The sequence below is a fragment of the Carassius gibelio genome, chromosome B14 (assembly GCF_023724105.1).
Source record: "Carassius gibelio isolate Cgi1373 ecotype wild population from Czech Republic chromosome B14, carGib1.2-hapl.c, whole genome shotgun sequence".
Lineage (NCBI taxonomy): Eukaryota > Metazoa > Chordata > Actinopteri > Cypriniformes > Cyprinidae > Carassius > Carassius gibelio.
This window is the reverse complement of record NC_068409.1, coordinates 16,557,245-16,578,807: the sequence shown is the minus strand read 5'-3', so window position 1 is coordinate 16,578,807 and position 21,563 is coordinate 16,557,245. Positions and strand designations below refer to the sequence as shown.

The window sequence follows — 21,563 nt, the reverse complement described above, 5'->3', positions numbered from 1 at the left end:
AGTCAGGGCTAGTTCCTGTTGACCTTCCAGAGTCGAGTCAAATTCCAGTTGACTATCCAGAGTCGAGTCAGACTCCTGTTGACCATCCAGAGTCGAGTCACGTTCCAGTTGATCCTCTTGAATCAAGTCAGATTCCTGTTGACCTTCCAGAGTTGAGTCAGGTGCTCATGGACCCTCCAGAGTTGAGTCAGGTGCTCATGGACCCTCCAGAGTCAGGGTTAATCACCGTTGACCATCCAGAGTCAGGGCTAGTTCCTGTTGACATTCCTGAGTCGAGTCAGGTGCCCGTTGATTTTCCAAAGTTTAGTCAGGTTCCGGTTGACCCTCCAGAGTCGAGTCAGGTGCTCGTGGACCCTCCAGAGTCAGGGTTAGTCACCGTTGACCCCCTAGAATCAGGGTTAGTCACCTTTGACCTTCCAGAATCAGGGCTAGTCACCATTGACCTTCCTGAGTCAGGACAAATCACCATTGACCTTCCAGAGTCAGGGCTAGTTACCATGGACGTTCCAGAGCCAAGGCTAGTCACCGTTGACCTTTCAGAGTCATGTCAAGTCACCAGTGATCTTCATGAACAAAGGCAAGTCACCATTGGTCCGAGGCGGTTACACAATCGGTGGATGTGTTCTGAAAATCCAACTTCTTTTACATGCTAATTGTTTTTCCCGCTGTTCATTTCTCATTCAACGGAGGTCAGGCAAGAGAGAACAACATCTCCGGCCTAGTCACTAGCAACATGAACACACTGCAGTGTCGAATAATTGAACTGGCACAGATATATCTGCACCTGTACGATCATTTACGGAAAGACTTTAAAGATTAAGAGAAAGCATTTAATTCCTAGAAAGAAATTGTAGAGAAACATCCAAGACAAGTTTTTCAAAGCCATGAAAAGAATGAAAGAAAAGAGTAAAGATATAAGGCAGCAAGTACCAAATACATGTTTCAAATAAATGTTACACCATACTGCTTCTGTTGTTCTTTCAGTTAATTTAAAGGGTATACAATAAATGAAATGCCAAACAAACATACAATAATAAACCTTTGTTTTCATCAAAAGTAAATCATGACACCACATCAAATATAATAACGTGTAACAATTTATCCTATTTAATAAAATAAATGAACACTAATAAAATAAAGTAAAAAACTGATTCCAATATTTTTTTTTCCACCTCATGCCTTACAGTTTTACAGACTATGATACATTCACACTTTTCATAACGGACTGATTATGGTTATTTTGCATTGCAAACATGATATTCTGAACTGCTGCTAATCACCCAAGTCACTCCTAGACTGCCTACACTTCATCATTTCGGCGTTGTTGTGTTTAGGGGATACATTAATCTACACCCCATCTCCAGCAGCACGGGGGTGTCTGAATGTTCAGAGACAGTACACCATCGCTCAGCCTTTCCGAACATTCAGACACCCTCACTATGCTGGGAAACTTATTCCCCCCAAACGAAGAACGAAAACGAGGGGCCTTTAGAATGTTAGGTCTCATCTGCAATACGTCTATTGGACGTTTCCTATCAGATGTCAAGCAGACGTGTATTAGATGTCTTTAAGATGTTTATGATTCAGAATGTATGTAAAACTGACATCTGAAAGACATCTGTCAGACGTTTGTACACAGTAGATGCTTTCCAGATCAAGCGATCTTCAACAGACATCTTGCAGACGTACGTGTGCTATCTTGGAAGGAAGGCAACACAAGGAAACAAACATTGCACAGTGTGTCATTAATTATATAAAAAGTCATAAATTGTTCACAGCAGTCATGGTTCCCTTCAGCGGCTTCATTGGAAAGTCAATCAGAGTTTATCTTCATATATTTCTGTTCTGGATCAGATGCTGTGTTTTTCTGTTGCCACACAGGAAAGAAAAAGTGAACCAAGCCGAGCATTTCATCACAAGCAGCTAAAAGCTGTCGTGTAGTGTCTTCACGCCAGTGAAGAAGTGAAACTATACATTGACCGCGGATGGTCTTGCGGTGGTTTGTGACTGCACCTGAGCGTACAAACACTCGTCCTGTGCTTTACACGGCTGCTGTCGAACCTTACTGTCGGTGAATATCACTTCTCCATATTGAATCTCTTGCTCCTTCTTCTCCTGAGTCTGAGGGTCTTCTGAGACATTTTCCACATCTGCAGAAAAAGAAGAAGGACATCAACAGATGTGATTATAACTATATTATAATCATGATGATTTCTGCTGCATTAATCTTGATAGTAAATTAAGCATTGCATGTGATTACAGATTTACAAAAGGTGAGAATCAGTGTTGATCTACAACCGTGGTTTAAAATCTGCCTGAACTGGGGCTAAACTGGTTTACTACGGTAAATATTTCTTATAGAGAAAAACATATTGTGAATTATTGCATTGAATTTTTAGTTAGGTTTGTCTTTTCTTGCATGTTTTTTTTTTTACTTTTATTTTTGTATGTATTTTATGCTTTATTTAAACTGTATGTTATTTATAAGCACATTTACTTTCACTCCATGCATTTATATATACTCATATTTATGTACATATTGTCATGCCCCTGGACTGTTTTTGTCCTGGTTTGCTCCCCATGTGTTTCGTGACCCTGTTACCTAGTGCATACACCTATGTTCCCCTTATTGTTAATTTGATTCCCCTGTGTGTTCTTTTCTTCCCCGTTATCCTGTTTAAAAGCCTCAGTCCTTTCAGTTTGTGTTTGTCGCTGATTGAACATCAGCCACTGAGTTTCCTGTGTTTCCTGTGTTACTTCCTGGATATTTTGGATTAAAAGACTATTGTTGTGCGTGTTCTCCTGTTCTCCTCATTCCTCGTTTCTCAACAATATGGAAGTTTGACAAATATATAATTTACATGCATATTTAATTATACTTATTTATGTATTTATTCTATATGCATATTTACTTAAATTATTTTTATTTTGTTTTATTTATTTAGCAACTTATTTCATATTTATTTATTATACTTTATAAGCACACTACTATGTTCTATTTATTTTATATACATATTAATTTATACTATTTATTTATTGATGTATTTATTTTATTTTCATATTTATATTCTCACAAACACATCATGACGTTTTCATTTAAGTGTCAGGGCGGTGGTGACAAAGTGTTACGATAGCAAAGCACATAAATGCGTTGGGTTTAATTATTATTATTTTTTTCTTGCTGTGTTTGAGGCGGCACCAGGGCTCTGCGTGTTTAAATGAAAACCACAGATGCTTGTTTACCAGTTTTTCTCACACTTCTGTCTCATACTTCAGACCGACTTACGGCTGAAGTTATCAAGTTTAAAGAGGTTATAAAAAGACCATGATCTCCTAAATGGCTAAAATTCTTATGCAGTTTTTATTATTTTTTCAATAGAATTTGATAAAAAATCTTGACAGCTGCTGATTTTCTTAAATACTGTATAGCAGAGCGTTTTCATCTCTGATATGATTCACTAACATCAGTGCAAGATTAAAATGTTTACATCTGAATTATGATTTTTTTTTTTCTATCTGTGATATCGATCACTTAAAACCAACTATTAATAGTATAAGCAAATAGTAATAATATACTGTATAAACATGTAAGTTGTAAGAAGTTTTCAGTGCTTTAATGTAAATTCTGTTATTATTTACTCCATGGAATATCAACAACATGCAGGTTTGGAAAATAAGATGTGGAACAAATGAAGACAGTTTTGGGCGAATTATTCCATCAGTAACAGAAGCAGATTAATTCATATTATATTTACATATATTCATTTATCAGATGCTTTAATCCAATCTAATTTACAACAAGGACAAACATAAGTGAATAAAGTGATAAAGGCAATAATATAATACTGTAGGTTCATGAACTCAGACTGACTTGTGTGTTTGAGCTGATTCTTCTTCTTGTAAACGTAATATGCGATGATGACCAGAACGAGGAGAATTACAGCAAGACATCCCAAACCGATCAGAACCTCTGAATGACCTGTGGGAGAAACACCTAAATGATAGAAGCCATTAAAAATCTATATCTAAATGAAAATATAAATAAATATAATTAAAAAAATATATATGTTTGATATTTTTATATCAATATTCTGATGACAGAAATTTGTATGAAAATGTGCAGCTTTTTCTGTGATGTATTTTTTTTTATCTTTTATTGGTTCTTTGTTTTTATAAGTCATATGCATGAGAGTGAGATCTTTGGAGAACATGAGATTGTAATGAGTCTGATGAGAGAGTTTCTGTACCTTCAACAATCACTTGAAGATCTCGAGATGTTTCTGTGCCGTTTGAGCCAGAGAGTGTTAATCTGTAATTCCCTGAATCTGCTCTGATCACACGGTTTATTATCACAGTCCCATTAATGACTGTCACTTCAGGTCTGTTATTATAAAGATCACATTCACTCATCCTCATCCTGCCATATCTTACTCTACAAACTGAACCATCTGCTGTGTTGTTGTTTATTCTCTTTATTATCTTCAGATCATATTTAATAGCATCCTGCACCATCATCAGATTGAGTTTGTCTCCCGGAGCTGCGTGACAGGGACCTGACTGATCAAACCAGCAGAACCGATCCATACCTGAAGAACAAAACACACACAAACTCAGATACACACTGAAATCTACCATAATCAACTCCAAAACGTTTGTATCTGCAAAATAAATAACAATTTTTAAGAATCCCAAAAATAATAATAAAAAATATAATTTCAGCATGAATTGAAATCCAAAAAATGGATTACAGAAAAGTATTTTTATATATTTTCACAAAATTAATTCTACTAAAATTCGGTTCACATGTGCTGATGCTGATCTGACTCTTCACCTTCAGTTAAGATGATCAATCCTTTATTCTGATTTACACACTTTCACATATTTATATTCCAATAATTCATTCCGAGACAGAACATTCTAGTAACAGCCAAATTCATGTATACTTGCACACTACTCTGTATTTCATTCTGCAGTATTAATAATGTGTTTACAATGGAAAATACAAAAGTAAACGTTAACTTTAAGCGACCCAATGATGCAGCACTGACACAGCTGATGAACTGAATCAACACTGAACTGACTTGATTTGAATAATGACACTTTTATCTTTTTAAACTCACTTTACAGTTTAATTTGAATTTGTTGAAGTTGCTTTGACACAATCTGTATCGTACAAAGGGCGAATTGACTTGGGACACAACAACCAGTCACTAAAAACTAAAATTGCTTTTGAAGAAATGTAATGTTATAACACAAAGTTGTGTTTTGTTTGGCCTCTATAAGCACTTAACCTCTCAGCTACCTTAAACCAAGGAACTAGAACACACATATCATTTCACTTCTTTCTGTTTTTCATTTCTGCTCTTTCCTATCTAAATCTCACAATGTATACGGTTGGCTCTATTGCTAGTTATGTTCCTCATTTGTAACTTGCTAAATGAATGCATGTAAACATCATTTCAAATCTCAAATGGAAAGTTTGAGCCAACGGTAGACAATAAAAGGTATTTTTATAAAAAAGTGACTCACAAGCAGCAGTTTGCAGCAGCATTAATCCAAAGATGAGCATCGTTTCTCTAAAGTCCAGTTTCAGAAGAGAGACAGATCGAGTCTCGCTGAGAGACAGCAGCTCTACTGACACATCAGGATATTACACGACTATAACAGAGGAAGAAGAAAGAGGAAGTTTCCTTATAGGAAGAGAAAATAGACTGTCGCTCAGCCGTTTAATACACTTTCAGCAGACTTTTTTTTTTTTTTAGACATTAGCAGGTTTTAATGACAGTAAAGACAAACTAATTCCATCACTGATAGCGAAGAAAAGCAGAAATGCAGAGCAGCAGAAGCATTACAAACCACAAAACAGATCAATGATTAAAAACATGCATGCTGCGTGCATTTAGTTTATAACCTCAGAACCCAAACTACAAAACTTCAAACAAAACAGACAGATGAAGAATCAGGTGCAAGTGTATGCATACGAATAAAATCGTCATTGCGTTTTCTTCCCAGCCGCACCAGGTATAAAACCCATCTATTTCAGTCGCAGTTGGGTTAGCTATATCGAACGTGTTCTAGATATAACACTAGGAACAAGCATTTTAAAATATGCTCTTGTGAACATCAACATTTAAAGATTTATTTTCAGTGAGTGAAACTGAAGCTGTGACAGCGGTGGTTTTCCGACTGGAAGTCAGCAGCAGATCGTGTGAAACTGATGTGAAAGAGAAGACCTTTTCTCACTTAACTATATTATTGACTGCATTTACTTTGCATTATCTCTCAGAGCACAGATATGTGATTAAATGTTTCCTGCACCCCTCCCATGGAAAGACAAACAAAGAGTAGCCTACAGTACACGACCTGCTTGTGTAGGCCAGTTTATGAACAAATGACTTGTGTGAGTGCGGTTCTTTATATTATTAATAATAATAATAATAATAATAATAATAATAATAATAATAATAATAATAATAATAATAATAAAGCAGAAATAATAAGACAATGTGATTCTGAATTCAGCCTCTGCTGCTATAATCAACATACAGTATACCTCACATTCCATGTTAATATCATGGACTGTAAAGTTTAATATTCATCATCGAAAGTAACAATTTACCCAGATAACAGGCAAAGTTCTCATAACATTGATGTGGCAAGGATCTCTCAAAGCTATAAACAAACATTCCTTCAGTAACATTAAGAGATGTATTTATTTTAAAAGAGAAAATAAATAAATACTATGAAAGTCAAAGGCTACCAGCTACTGCTACTAGAATTCAGTTTAGCAGAATAAATTAATTATATACAATTGAGGGTGATTAAATGACAGATTTTTTTTTATTATTTATTTATTTTTTTCATTACTTTTTTTATTTATTTTTTTGGGGAGGGGGGTTAAACAGCCCTTTAATAATTTTCTCAAAATGTTATTTGCAATAACCAAGACACATTTTTAAAATATTTAAAAACTGAACATTTTGAAAGTTCAGAGAACAATGCATGAATTCCTTTCAAATACCGTTTACACACAGTTGCAGATCAATAACTTATTTATTATATATTTTTTTAGTAATTCATAAGTTTGGGACCGTGTTTATTAATGTTTTTAGATTATCTGTATGATGTCGATGGGATTAGGGAGCAGTAAACAGAAATAGATCGAAGTCTTCTCCAAGAGAGACTTTTATTTTGAAATTACCAACAGCTTCCAGGCGGAAGTTCAACTCTCGATGATCATCCCGGTGTTTTTCAGTCTGTGCTTCAGTCTTTGAACATCCGAAGGGTTCTATTTTTATTTTACACCCGTTACCGATAGCAGATGTCCGCGCAGGGCGACTGTGAGTTTCTGGTGAAGCGCGCGCGGGAGCTCGTGCCGCAGGACCCGTATGCAGCGAAAGCCTGGCTGATCACCGCGCGCACGCTCTATCCCGCAGACTTCAACATACAGGCGAGAAAACATCAACACACAGGCACACACACAGTATCTTGAATGCAATGCATACTACTTTAGAAAAAAAAATGCCTCCACTTTGTCTAATATTCTATTATTATATATCTTGCAGTTGTTTTATGCAGTAGAAGCTTTATTTAGCAAGGGATAACCCTTAGTGTTTACAAGCAATAAAACACTTTCTGATTCTGATAAATGTGTATATTAATCATCAGTGTGCATATGCATATCTGAGTGTGTATATAAGTCATGCAAAGCTCTCTGTGCATTAGTCTGTTCATGTGTGCAGTGTGTGTGTTTGGTGATGAGTGTGTCATGTTCATGTGTACAGTATGAGATGTACAGTATCGAGCGTAACGCGGAGAGGACGGCCTCCGCCGGGAGACTGCTGTATGACATGTGAGTCTCAGTTCTTCAGTCTAGATGTGTTCCTGCACATGACGGCTGTGTGGTGTTCTTCATTAATGTTTCCCGATTCGCACAGATTCGTGAATTTCCCCGAGCAGCCGGTGGTGTGGCGTGAGATCGCAGTGATCACTGCAGCGCTACGGAACGACAGCCAGGACAAACACGCACAGTTTCTCAAAGGTGTGTGAACGTTATTTACGTAGTATTTTTTAGTATATTATCGTTTTAGTAATATTTTAAATGGCATTATTTTTTTATTTTCATAAAAAAAAATTGTAGTCACATTTGACAAGCAGCAATTTGAATTATTTAGTGTTATTTTAAAATGTTATAGTTTTTTAATAATATTTTTAATACATTTTTATTTTCATATAATTGTAATAGTAATTGTTTAATGTGTTTTTGTCATTTTTATTCGTTTTAGTTTTTTGTTACTATTTAGGTTACATTAATTTTTATGTCAGTTTTAGTTTTAGTTCAGTTTTAGTTATTTATTTCCAACTTTATTTAAACATTGAATGACAATTTTCGTTTTCAAATATTTTTATTTAGTAATTTATTTACTTATTTTAGCTTGTTGCTCTGGGAAAAAAAAAGAGAATTTCCACTGTTTATTTTTAATTTTCTAATATTTATTTTATTTTTTTGATAGTTTAAATATGTTTTGATAGTTTTATCTTTAGGGTATTTTGTTAATTTCATGTATTCTTTATTTCAGTTAACAAAAATGTTTTTAACAGTTTTAGTTCAGTTTATTAATTTCCAGCCCATTTTATTGCACGTGTGTGTTTGTCTGACTGTGTTTGTGTGTGTGTGTGTGTGTGTGTGTGTGCAGGTGTTTTTGAGACTCTTCCAGGTCCGGTTCAGTGTAAGATGCTCCTGAAGGCCACAGAACAGTGTTTCAACACACTGGAGAAAGCCGAGATGCTGCTGCTGTTACTCAAGAGATTCCCAGAGTCTGTGGTTCAGCATGGAGTGAGTCAAATCATCTTGTCTTGTCTTGTCTTATCTAAAACAACCAGAAATGGAAATTAAAAGCTATCACAAATATATAAAATAATGCAATATAAAATGAATCTTTATCACCTCAGAATTCGTTTTGATTCTGATTCAAGTGAGTCACTGTGTGATTCCGAAAAGATCCATTTCAGTTTTGTCTGTTTATAATTAGTTCCATGTTTATTTGATTATTCATTTTAAATCATTTTTATATAAAGCACTTTAAATTGGCATGCTATGAAATATTCATATGTGTATATTCTGTGAAATCTGCATCAATAAACATGCCTTGAAGACTCTCACCAATGTGTTACTCAAGAAAAATGATCATTGCAAAATCCTTTGAAAATGTTTATTTTTTTTAATGAAACAACTGCATACCCAGCTTGACCTCTGACCCTTGACCTCTCTCTTAGGTGAGTTTGGGTGAGTCGTTGTTAGAGGCAGAGACGGTAGAGAATCTGGACACCCCCGTAAACTGCTTCAGGAAGCTTTTCGGTGCATATTCATCATCTCTCTATTATTTTACATTTGTTTTATAAGCTCTTTTCTCTGTGTGAGAATCCTGTGTTTGCTCTTCGTGATCTCATGTTTTCATCTCTTTCAGTGTGTGACGTTCTGCCGCTGATTCTGAATAATCCCAACATGTGTCTTCCCGTCAGTCTGCTGTATAAATACATGCACAAAGCAGCAGAGTTCTACATCTGTTACGTCACACGGGAGCCGTCAGCAGACGCACAGATACAGGGTAAAAGCCTAGTTCTTCTGGGTGTTGTTTTTTTTTTGCAGTTAAACTATGAATTTTAGCACTTGTATGTCATTTGGGTATTTCATGCGTACTGAAAATGTGCATGGCTCTCAGGCTCTCAGGAAGTGGGCGGGCTGAAGTCTCCGGGCCGGGGGCGGAGTCAGCGGTATGTGATTGACGGGCTGTCGGAGAAGTCGTCGGTGGTGACGGAACCGTGGGATAGGCTGCTGGAGATGGTGGGCGTGGTCGGCTCGCTCTGTGATTGGCAGGGAGAGAAAGCAAGCCGGTGAGAAACAATATCTTAAAGGGATAGTTCACCAAAAAAGGAAAATTCTGTCATTGATAATGTCATTAAAAGTGTGCTGTGTTTGTGTTTTGTAGGTCGTACTCGGAGCTCCTGCAGCGTGTTTCAGAGTTGTGTCGGTACATGTCTGCCACGGACAGTGAAGGTTTCTCCCGCTGTTGTGCTCAGATCGTCACCTGCTGCACGCTTGTGCTGTTTCACAGCGCCTTTCACTACGTCTCTGCTGTGCAGCCGTCACTCTTCCAGGGTCAGTGTGTGTGTGTGTGTGTGTGTGTGTGTGTGCGTGCGTGTGTGTGTGGCCACCGTGCAAGGCTTTTATCTATCATTCCTGAAGACACAATGATTCTGTATTGCCCGCAAAATGAGTCTCTACACCAAAGTAATACATTATAGTGGTCTAAAACCAGGCGTTTCATTGTCCAATCCCTGTATGTGTGTGTTTTTGTTTATATCCTGTTGTTAATTTTAGTACTTTATTATTTAATATTCATTTTTATACAAATTTACAATGTTTTTATTATTATGAAATACAGTTGAGTAGTCTTATAGTGGCATTTCTTCACTGATGTGTGTGACTGTTGTAATATGAGTAAGTGGCTGGTGTCTGTGTGTTGTCAGGTCACACGTCTCTGAGCTCGTGTCCCTGGGTTCTGCTGGAGGATCTGTCCAGTGTCTACACTGATGTAGAAGTGGAGCGAAAACACACACACAAGAAGCGCAAGCTGGCCGACGGACGGGAGAAAACCATGGTGTGTCTCATGTGTTGATCGTGTTATTATTACATCAGTATGTGCAAATGCATGTGGTGAACGTGACGTGTGTGTGTGTGTGTGTGTGTGTGTGTGTGTAGAGCTCTGACGATGAGGACTTGTTGGCTAAAGGTAGAGGGCGGCACATTGTGGTGAATAAAGCAGAGATGCCGAGTTGGGCCGAGACTTTAGAGCACTTCCGTACGGCCCGAGAGAGCTGGGACCTTCTGCACTCACACCAGAGCCTGGAGACGGGTGTGTATTACTGAGTGTGTGTGTGTGTGTGTGTGTGTGAGACAGTACGTGTCTGACTGTGTGTGTGTCTGTGTGTCTGACTTCTACATGTTATGATTAGTTTTAAAGTGTTTATGATGATCTTGTTTGTTACTGTTTTATTCCAGAGTTCGCTAAGATATGCTCATCGTGGAAAACTGAGATCTGGATGTGGTTTCGCATTTTCCTTACAGATATGATCATTTATCAGGTATGATTTGAGTTTAGTTTTACTGATTAGAAAAAAAAAAAAAAAATATATATATATATATATATATATATATATATATTTTTTTTTTTTCATTTATTTAATTTTTTACTTGGACTTTAACCTATTTCAGTTTGTTGTAAAAAGTAATGTTCTCTCATTTTCCTTTAGTTGAAGTTTTTCATCTAGTATTCCTTTTTTTTTATTTTAATTTTTTTTAGCTTTATTTCAGTTGACAGAAATGTTTTCAGTAGGTTTATTTGCGTCAGATGTTGCAGCTGTGTTCAGTCTTCACTCGTGTGTGTGTTGTTCAGGGTCAGTACAGGAAGGCTCTGTCCAGTCTGGGTCTGATGTCATCACTACAGCTCCAGCAGAACCAGAACCAGAACCAGAACCCTCTCTCCAGCTCCTCCAGTCTAGAGACCCAGCGGGCCATCATCCAGCAGGCGTCCTGTCACTACGCCCTGGGAGAGTACAGGGTAACACACACACACACACACACACACACACACACACACACTGCATGAGAGCGTGCGTGTTCAGTGCATCTCATCGCGTGACGCTGTGGTTTGTCAGATGGCGTGCGAGAAGCTTCTGGAGGTGGTGTCTGGTCTGATGCCCCAGAATCATGAAGCAGTGAAGAGCAGCGAGGAGCAGCGCAAACCCCGCAGCAAAACCAGGAGAGGTGCGTCTAAAACACCTTCATAAACTACTGTTTTAATACAGTACTTTTATTTTATTAATCCTGTGTTTATACTAACAGCATACATTAATTAGATGTTACTCTGTGGAAATGTAATTGATAACCATTAAAACAGCAATATTTATTCTCAGTGACATTAAAGCATAATTCATGCATTTATTATTACGGTTTCATTCTATTGGCAAGGCTTCAAAATGTTCAGTGACTTATTTAAGACTGACTTATTATTTTGTGTGTGTGTTTTAATTATAAATTATTTATAATTTATTATTTTGTAAACAAACTGACAATCAACGGTAAAAATCTAGAAAATGAATGTTTTTTTGGTAGTAATGACCAGAATTGATGTTCATAAAAATTCGTCATTAATATATAATTTATAAAAACATGAATTTATAATATTTAGTTTTGTTTGTGAATTAATAAGTATTAATAAGTATTAATAAGTCATATTTATTTCATAGTATTGAATATTTTGGTTACCAAAATTAACAGAAAGGTAGCATTTATTAACATTTGATGACATGAACAGGTTAAAACTGAACAAATTAAAATCATCAACATTTTTGTTGCATGAAATAAAATGTTAACAAAAATAAAATATGAAATGTGTCAATGTAGAAGTTCTCATTTTAATTGTTTAATTTGATGTACTAAAGTAACTAAAATAAAAATTTGGCAAAAATTGGCTCTCAATTATCTTTTTTTTTTTTTTGCTAAACTTTTTGATTTGAAAAAAAAAAGAAAAAAAACTTTTGTCTAAAAACTTTTAAATGTCATTTTCAAAAGTGCAGAACTTAAAAATCTTTACCTTTTAAATTTCAAATGTCACTGTGAAACCTGCAGCCCTTGTCATCTAATTAATATTCATGAGCCAGGTTTTTGCCATAATAGGAATCTCTCTCTCCTCTGTTGCTAGGTAACGATCTGAGGCTCCTCCCCTGCACCAGTAAATCCATCCTTCCCTTCTGTCTCCAGCTCATGCTGGCCTGTTTTAAGGTACCTGAACGTCTCACCTGCTCAAACCTCACAGCTCAGCTTCGGTTTTTAACTCGTTTCTTCTCTTCTAAGCTGAGGGCCTTCACAGATAACAGAGACGACCTGGCTCTGGGTCACGTGATCGTTCTCCTGCAGTATGATTGGCCGCAGGGTGAGAGTCTCTTCCTGAAGGCGGTGGATAAGATCTGCCAGCAGGGCAGCTTCCAGTACGAGAACTTCTTCAACTACGTCACCAGTATCCTTCAGAACAGAGATAGACAAGCATTATATGGTTTAAAGCATTATAAAAGTAGTTTCACTGCATTAATTATGCACTTACAATGCATTGTACAATCTCAAGAATAATTGAGGCCACAGTTAATACATTATAACACATCTGTTCATTGTCACACTAATGCATTTTAAATGTGGTTATAATTATTTCTTTATTTATGCATCAGCTTGATGCAGACACTGATGTTTATATGGACAAAAACTGTTTTTAATACGATGCAGTAGCTTTATAGAGTTATTTTTTCACACGGCAGGAGCATTTGAAATGTTTAGCACTGTGAAAGACAATCATAATTCAGAATGAGTGTATTTGTATATGAATATTTGTCCTTGACCAGCTTTCTCTCCGAGACATTGACATGTTAGAAGAGTTCGCTTACCTTCGCACGACAGAAGGAGGGCGGGTCCAGCTGGAGCTGCTGCCCAATCAGGGGATGCTCATCAAGTAAGTCCCGCCCACATCACTCACAACAGCCAATGGAACTGGAGATGATGAGAAGTGATCATCGAAGGGCTCTCCCTCCTTCCTGTTTCCTTTCTCCTTCTGTTTTGGACATGTCTAATAGTCTGCGGTTAACACTAACATCCGTGACAGGAAGAAGGCGGTTTGCTTAGTGTGTTTTCTTTACCCTGCTTTAGTGCTGATGTCCTCCAGCTGCTTTCTGAAGCCTTTTTGATCAGTTTTATGGTCTTTGACTGACATTGTGTGGGGTTTTAAAGGGGTTGCAATTTGCAAGTTCAGATCTGTTTAGGGTTTAAGATCGAGAACATAGTTTTAAAAATCCTGGATTAATGAGTCTTAATGAGAGACTTAAAAATAAAGCTTTTTATTGGCATTGATGTTTCCGTTAAGAACTTTTATCATCCGTGGAGCCACTAAAGCTTCTTTACAGTGTAAAAGATATATACAAGATTATACAAAATAAAAATATAAAGGTTTAAAGAACTGATCACTGAGAGGTATTTTCGTTTTAACAACCCAGAGATATTTATTTATAAATATCAGCTGTATGCAAAGTGACCCACACTTGGTTTTCGACGACTGAAAATGGGAAATATTCAGCAATTTTGACATGGTGTCATATTGAGATCTTCATATCTTTGGCACTGAATCTTACAGGGCCTTAAAAATAAAGATTGCTAAAGAAAAGTTTATTAAGAACGAGAATCTGAAAGGATATCAAGATATATTTAAAACTTCTAGAGTTACAGACATGCAAACATTGAGGAGAAAAGTATATTAGTGCATCTCAGACAGGTGTGTTTAATGGTACATTTAGATCCCCGTGTGTCTGGGAGTGAAACATATAGAGATTTAAAAATGAAGATACTAGAAGAAAAGTTTAAGAGCCAGAATCTGAAAGGATATTAAAATACTTCTCGAGTTACAGGCCTGCAAACTTTGGAGCTCAAAAAGTGCTTTTTCCCATTTTTAAACAGTCACCATTAGCATATAATGCAGCACAGTTTTCTGAAGTCAACAGATTTTACTAACAGACCTACAGATCTCTGTGTAAAAATAAAATTATGATGCTTCAATCTTTCTAAAGTTGTTTTTAACGCTCTGTAATTTGGCTCTGAATCTCCATTTTGAACCCTCTTCTATAAAATAGTGGATTACTCGGTCAGTATTCATCCATTAAGTTTAATATTTTGGCTTTATTATCACTGTTTATGTTTGTCTTTGTCCAGACAGATGGGCAAGTTTCTTAAATTTAGTTGATTTGACCTTGAAATGACTTTACTTCTGTGGCATTCCTGCAAAAACTTATTTTAGAAACCTTTATTTTTAAGAGTGTACTTCTAAATATAAGTTATGTAAACGAGATATATATATATATATTATATTCATGTCTGAATTGATATAAAGCAAGAGCTGTTACTTTACATTGCATTGTAAATCAGTAGGAAATGACAGTATGGTATTTTTCGCTGAAAAATAGACTGGGGAAATGTTGTTTTAAGCTTTATAATGGCAGTTTTGGGAAGTGCCGCTAGCTCTTGATGGGCTGTTTGAAGGGTTGTGGGAGTGCATCAGCTGTGATCATGCTGTCGTAGTGCTGGCGGTGCGTTTATGAGTGTTTGCTGTCCGTAGGAACCCCAGCCCCGCCCTGGGGGTGGAGTTAAACACCCTGCTGCTTCCAGGGGCTCAGAAGGCTGACAGGTACCCCACCCCCATCACCGAAACCCCGCCCCCAACCCTCCCAGACTCCTCCCAGCCTGACCATGTGTTCACATTCTCCTCCTATTATTTCTCTTCATTCCGCTCAAGCATTATCATTTTGCAAGATCGTTCCCGTTCTCATACGGCTCCTTTTCTGTTGTGTTTTACTCGGGTTTTTGTGAAGTCTTCGAAGAATGTTTTTTTCATTTCGTTCGTTTTATATTGCATCGTGTTCGTAGTTTTCATTGAATTGCAGCGTTTTACATTCATGAGTGAATCTCGCAGGCGATGTCAAGAAATGTCTGAGTCGTATCGCACACGGGAATCACAATCAAAAAATAGTAAATTATATTTCGCAATTTTTTTTTTTTTTTTGAGATTCATAATGTGCTTAAAAACTTAACTATGCCCAAAACAAACAAACAAATAGAAAAAGTACTCACATTTTAAGGCTGTTCAAAATAGTATGTTTTCTTAAATACAGCTTTATTTTATTTTATTTAGCATTTTAATTTCACTTTAGTTATTTATTTAGTTTTTTTTTATTTTATTTATTTATTTTTGAATTTGGGGATGCTATATGAGCCAGACGTTTCTTTGTGAGGTTCACCCTTATGTGTATTTTCTGCCACAGTATTCATGTGTGCGTGTTCAGTGTTTGATTGGAAGGGCTCTGCTCTTATATCTGTCTGAATGTGGAGAAACTGTGGTTTCGAAATGGTTTTGTTTCTTGTATGGGTTTTGCATAAAGTTCACGTTCACATTGGTTCAGTTCTCAGTTCTTTCTGTATTTAGTGGCCCGTATTGGCTCTGTGTTCTCACACGCAATGTGTGTGTCTGTTTTCATAGACATCACACCGTGACTCGAGGAATCACTAAAGGTGTGAAGGAGGATTTCCGGCTGGCGATGGAGCGTCAGGTGTCAAGGTGCGGAGAAAACCTGCTCACAGTGCTCCACCGCTTCTGCATTAACGAAAAGATCATCCTCGTCCAGTCATTACCCTGAGCGACCTCTGACCTATGTATCAGTCCAGTTTTGATACTTTACTGACATTTTTGAAATCAGTCCACTTTTTACATCACATATAAAGCTTTAGACATGTTTAGAGTTGCAATGAATTGGTCATCGAGCAGATCTCATTTACATCATGGTTTTATTTTAGGTATTAATTAACAAACATTCAAAATTATTCAGCATTTTCTTATTATTTGTCTGTACAATGCATAGTTCTTTGTTAAAGCAAATGCAATATGTTCACATTGTATTGTTGTAAAATGCTTCTTGACCTAACTAGACTGTGTTATTGTGTAATATAATGTTGTGCTGTCAGCCCATAATAAATAAAACATTTGTTCTCTAGTTGAATATGGAATTTAATTGTCATTCTCTACCCTGTTTCAGTTCATCCATCACTAACGTGGTCTTCCTTAAGGTCACTGTAAATCTCAGGATGTCTTTTGTCTCACTCACGTTTATTCATTTCAAGGATTGGTACTTTTCCATGCTAGGTACCAATCTTTGTAATTAATAACTTTAAAACAGTGGCTCTCAACCTTTTTTACTCCTTAGTTCTTACATTTCTGAATTTTCTTCAGGGTCCCCAGTCTTTTTAAGCAATAAATATGCATGCCTTTTTCAGTTGTATGTGATCCATTCCTTAAGAATTAAAATAATAAAATTATTTGCATCATGGAATTTTGCAATAAATAAATACATATACACTGAAATGTAAGCATACATAGGCATTATAATTAAACGTAGCTTTTCACGTAACAAAAAATTTATGCAAGGTACTGCTTTAAATTAAAATATTTATGATTACATTTTAATTATATTTTCATTTAATTATTGCATCATTCCATGATGTATTTAATCAATCCATTATTTATTTATTTATTAAGAACGTTATATCTCTTCATATTCTCGAAATAATAGATTTTAAAAACCTGATATAATTTTATTATAACATTTCTCACCTTGAAATAGCCACACGAAAACAAAGCTGGCATTGCGTAATAAATGAATAAACTCCATAAATATCTTAATTTTAGACATGTTTTGTCTTATCTCAAATAATTTTCAGTCGTCTTGAAGCCCCTGTGAAGACTTGCTGATGCCCTGTTTTGAGAACCACTGTTTTAAATGAGTATCTGCTTGACTATCTCTATAAAATGATTAGTAAAATTCCTCTTATCACTATTCGTCTCTCTCTGACTGACTGGGAAGGTCGGCCTGCAGAGCTGCTCTAAGATTTGCCCAGAAGAGTTTCTGCTTGACTCCTTCCGGTGGCCACTCCAGATAGGTGCGTCTGGACATCATAGCCTTGAGCTGGTAGTACTTGGATGGAATCAGATACAACGGCAGAGGTTCCAGCAGAATGAGAATGATGCTGTCCATCCCTCGTGTCACCCGCTGGTGATTGGCGAAGTAGAGTTCGTAGTGGCACCATTCGCTCTGTACGAAATGAGAGGAGAGCACAAAGACGCACCTTCGGCTCTGCTCGATGCACCGGAGGATGTTCTGGACAATCGTCTTTCCTGGGATGAAGTCACGCTCGTGGTAACATACTCGCAAGTCGTAGTCGCCTTCGAGCTTGGGAAGAAATTGAGACTTAACCCAGTCCGCGTTCTTTTGGCTGTACGATACGAATGCATGGAATCGCAACCCCTCCAAGTCTTCCATTTTCCTCTGGGAAGTTATTGCATTGTGCTTGGCTCGCGTCCATTTCCAGATCATCTTGAGGTACCATGGCACATCCAGATGATTGCAAAGAAGGCTAACGGCGACTATTAAAGTGATTGTCGGGATCAGAATAGTAATGGACAAGATCCAAGCATTGCAGGAGATCTCAGGAAGGTAGAAGTCTTCCAGTAAGGAGTGGCTCCAGGATTCTGGGTAACTGCATCGGTATCCTTCTGGCCAGTGGCCAAGAGTCAGACCAAGAGATTCTCCTTTTGGTCGTGTCACTCGGTCTTTGATGAGTGTGGTGAATTCACGCAAAGCACATGTACAGATGAAGGAGTTGCGACTCAAGTCCAGATCTTTAAGATGCAAACAAGTCTCGAGGGCTCCGGGTAAAGGCGAATGAATTGAGTTGGATCTTACAGAGAGCTTCTGCAGGTTTGGGAATGCTTGGCAGGTGGGAAGGTCTAGAAGACGGTTGTCCATAAGGTCAAGGATCCTCAAGTCGTCTAAAACCTGAAGATCTGAAGGAACTGTGGTCACACGGTTATTCTGAAGGTTTAGGATCCGTATGGAATCAGGCAAACATTTGAAGACGCTCTGGTCGAACCCATTCGAAGACAAATCTAGTTGGACAACTTTGGGAGGCCAAACGCATTTGCCTTGTTCCTCGGAATAGGTAAGTTTGTTTTGACTGAGATCGATGTATTGAAGCGAATCCATAAGATGGATTCTTGAGGTGAATGGTCTAAGGAGTTTTAAGTTGTTGCCCTTCAGAACCAACTTTACAAGATTTGTCAATGTACTGCATTCAGTGTTCGGATCAACAGAGAAGACGTTTTCTGTAAGTGCGCAATCGGACAAGTCCAACATCTCGATCTGGCTAACAGTCAAAGGACAGGTCATGAAGATGATTGGCGTTTGGGTTAAACTGACACTTCTTGCAGGCATGTTTATGAAGAAGTCATAGAGCTCTTTTTGATCGAAGATGAATTCGGTTACGGATGCTCTAGTCGTAGTAAAGGAATCCAGCATGCGGCTTGTAGACAACGGCATGCCATTTTCCATTTTTGTCATTGTAAGGTCTGAGAAAGAAAGCTGTTGGATTGTAGACTGCAATATTGTGTTTACACAGCTTGTTAGAACATGCCAGGTGGTTTCCACTTTGGAGATTTCCAAGCTAACGGTGCGTAGGATTCCTCGACGGTGCATCTGCTGGATGACCTTCATCTCGCTGTCCACCAAAGTGAATTCGACTTCTTTAAACGCTGCAAACACATCAACCGCAATTGCAATGTCAAAGTCCCTTTTAGATAAGGCAATGATGGCTTTCTCTGAGCGTACTTCTGTTAGACTGTTCTCTTGATACGTCTGTAGGTTGTGTGCATTAATAAAGAGTGTTTTCAGAGTAAGATTGGTGATGTAAGTGAAGTCTTGGTTGCTGATTGATTTGGCACTCAAGCCCAACCACTGCAGGTGTTTCAAGTTGGAAAATTCCCTTCCTAGCGCCATGATGGAAAACAAGTTGGATGACAAGTCTAGGAGCTGTAGACGTCCCGTTTTAAGCAGGTACGGTTGGTTCGAGAGGTTCTGGAGTCTGTTGTGCGACAGATCCAAGATCTCCAAAGCTGGCGTAGAGTTAAATGCATCCGTGTCTATGTTCTCCAGTATATTCCAGGACAGATTTAGGAAGTGGAGTCGTGGTGTTGTGCCAAAGTCTTTGGCGCTCAGTGCCTGGATGCGATTCAGCGAGAGATCCAAGTCCTCCGTTGACGGTTCGAGGCCAGGGGGAACCGAGGACAGGTTCTGAGATGAGTAATTCACTATGATCCTCTTAATGGCCACAATGGGAGATGTGTGGAAACATGTGACATAAACAAACAGCAGCCACCAACCCAACGGTTTCATCTTTCTGAAGGAGAAAAAACACTTGATTTCATTTCCTGTTTTACGTCAACCACCATCAGTTTTCACTTTTACTCATGTCTCTAACATTAGTTTGCTTTGTGGTTGCATAGGAGTATTTTAAATTTGCTAAAATAAAATTTAATAAATAAATAACTGCAAATGAAGGCATTTGGGAAATGCATTTGGACTACTTTTAATATGAATCAAAAGACATTACAGAGTGAAAGTTATTACATTTTATAATGTGGTGAATATGGTAATGTTGGCATTTAAATTTACTGTACATTAGTTGTATATTTTAAACTCCCGTTTAATTAGCATGTAAATTATCTTTAAAAAATATCTTGGACTGTTTTCATGTTACCTGCATTGTTTTTAACTGATCACAAATAATTTGGTCCAGCATCAGATTGGACCAAATAGGATAGATAGATAGATAGATAGATAGATAGATAGATAGATAGATAGATAGATAGATAGATAGATAGATAACATTCTTTCTCTTACCCGTCTGCTGTAGATGAGGCTGTTCACTGTCGTATGAGACTGTAGATCACATTTAAATGATGTTACTTAATTTCTGCTTTTTCCGAAGTTTCACTTCCCCATACAACAGTCATTTACTGACAGTGAACAAGTTATTTACTCTCAGGGATGGAGCCTCATGTGGAAGAAATACTTTGACTTTGTTGCAAGCATCTTGTCACAGTAAGCAGGTGCTGCATGTTTTATTTTGTTTTTAATATGTTTTGCATAAACTAACTCTAACACATCTGATTCATAATATGAACATATAGGCAAGGCAAGGCATGCCAAAAATCATTAGAATTTTAAGAACATATCAAAACGTAATTTTTGATTAGTAATATGTATTGCTAAGAACTTTAAAGGTGATTTTCTCAATATTTAGATTTGTTTGCACGCTCAGATTCCAGATTTTCAAATAGTTGTATCATGAAAAGCTTATTTATTAAGGAAAAAATAATAATAAAATCAACCTTATGTATGTGGTCCAGGGTCATTTATGTCTAAAATAGGATTTTTAACATAAATCATTGCTTAGAAATTGAGCAGCATTGTTCGACCGGTTTGGCAGAACATACAGTACCATATTTGACCAGCAGATGATTTGGTTGCTCTTTCTGCTGATTTAACGATGCTTTAGAGTTACGGAAACACTGTTAGGCAACAAATAACATGCTTAGCACTGCATCTTTCATAAGAGATATCCATCTTTGAACAAACTTTAGCGTACAGTCTGTGTTTTTACGGAAGACTGATAACGTTGTTGTGAGGAACTGTAGTTATGCAGTGATTTATTTTGCCTCAGATGCAGTTAATGCTGTTAGTCTCTCTAAAGTGTGTGTCTAAGCAACCATGTTTTATTTTTTTAGCTTTAGGTATTGCATCAAATAATCGTAAGTATTTTAAAGCACCAGCCGACTGCGTGCTCCTGACGGCGTGCTTTTGAGCAAATTAAGGCTGCATTTCATTAAGAAAATGTAATATAGCCTTTGACCATATATTTCCCTATATCAAGAGTGTTATTGCCATATATGCTAACTATAAGGCCATGTATAGCATATGATTTTCACATATGAACATTCTCTGGGTGAAGGTATAGCTTAATAAAATATATAAAATCCCCCTAGTAAAATGTGTGTTATGTACATCTGTTAATTATGTCTAGC

At 37.1% G+C, this 21,563-nt stretch overlaps 3 protein-coding genes across 5 annotated transcripts; 1 reads left to right on the top strand and 2 right to left on the bottom strand.

Moving 5' to 3' along the window:
• Window positions 1–1,026: 1,026 nt before the first annotated feature.
• On the bottom strand, window positions 1,027–5,673 carry LOC127971504 (uncharacterized). 2 transcript variants are annotated; one of them, XM_052574546.1, is made up of 4 exons: window positions 5,530–5,673; window positions 4,248–4,586; window positions 3,872–3,994; window positions 1,027–2,150 (listed from the first exon to the last, which is right to left on the bottom strand). In XM_052574546.1, exons 1-4 carry the CDS (start codon window positions 5,567–5,569, stop codon window positions 1,969–1,971), a joined length of 684 nt encoding a protein of 227 aa, XP_052430506.1. In that variant the 5' UTR covers window positions 5,570–5,673; the 3' UTR covers window positions 1,027–1,968. The 2 variants fall into 2 exon arrangements, with proteins under 2 accessions (XP_052430506.1, XP_052430507.1); XM_052574547.1 differs by having other exon boundaries at window positions 3,872–3,979.
• A 1,525-nt stretch (window positions 5,674–7,198) lies between these two features.
• On the top strand, window positions 7,199–16,647 carry ints10 (integrator complex subunit 10). Of its 2 annotated transcripts, XM_052573885.1 has the most exons (18): window positions 7,199–7,450; window positions 7,785–7,852; window positions 7,938–8,041; window positions 8,697–8,836; window positions 9,277–9,358; window positions 9,468–9,608; window positions 9,723–9,894; window positions 9,990–10,159; window positions 10,531–10,661; window positions 10,763–10,916; window positions 11,063–11,145; window positions 11,457–11,621; window positions 11,719–11,827; window positions 12,765–12,844; window positions 12,917–13,079; window positions 13,469–13,562; window positions 15,213–15,281; window positions 16,131–16,647. In XM_052573885.1, exons 1-18 carry the CDS (start codon window positions 7,322–7,324, stop codon window positions 16,285–16,287), a joined length of 2,211 nt encoding a protein of 736 aa, XP_052429845.1. In that variant the 5' UTR covers window positions 7,199–7,321; the 3' UTR covers window positions 16,288–16,647. The 2 variants fall into 2 exon arrangements, with proteins under 2 accessions (XP_052429845.1, XP_052429846.1); XM_052573886.1 differs by lacking the exon at window positions 15,213–15,281.
• LOC127971096 (toll-like receptor 6) lies at window positions 16,419–20,505 on the bottom strand. The gene is made up of 2 exons (XM_052573884.1): window positions 20,380–20,505; window positions 16,419–19,876 (listed from the first exon to the last, which is right to left on the bottom strand). The coding sequence occupies exon 2, from the start codon at window positions 19,870–19,872 to the stop codon at window positions 17,479–17,481; it is 2,394 nt and encodes a 797-aa protein (XP_052429844.1). The 5' UTR covers window positions 19,873–19,876; window positions 20,380–20,505; the 3' UTR covers window positions 16,419–17,478.
• Window positions 20,506–21,563: the final 1,058 nt, after the last annotated feature.

Bases quoted from the DNA above. Each gene is read 5' to 3' on its own strand.
- ints10 (XM_052573885.1), top strand. From the start codon at position 7,322: ATGTCCGCGCAGGGCGACTGTGAGTTTCTGGTGAAGCGCGCGCGGGAG. The intron at 9,609-9,722 runs GTAAAAGCCTAG...CATGGCTCTCAG, and splicing joins AGCAGACGCACAGATACAGG to GCTCTCAGGAAGTGGGCGGG. The intron at 10,662-10,762 runs GTGTGTCTCATG...GTGTGTGTGTAG, and splicing joins ACGGACGGGAGAAAACCATG to AGCTCTGACGATGAGGACTT.
- LOC127971096 (XM_052573884.1), bottom strand. From the start codon at position 19,872: ATGAAACCGTTGGGTTGGTGGCTGCTGTTTGTTTATGTCACATGTTTC.
- LOC127971504 (XM_052574546.1), bottom strand. From the start codon at position 5,569: ATGCTCATCTTTGGATTAATGCTGCTGCAAACTGCTGCTT. The intron at 4,587-5,529 runs GTGAGTCACTTT...TTTGTTCTTCAG, and splicing joins GCTGCTGCAAACTGCTGCTT to GTATGGATCGGTTCTGCTGG. The intron at 2,151-3,871 runs GTCAGTCTGAGT...CTTTTTCTGCAG, and splicing joins GAATCAGCTCAAACACACAA to ATGTGGAAAATGTCTCAGAA.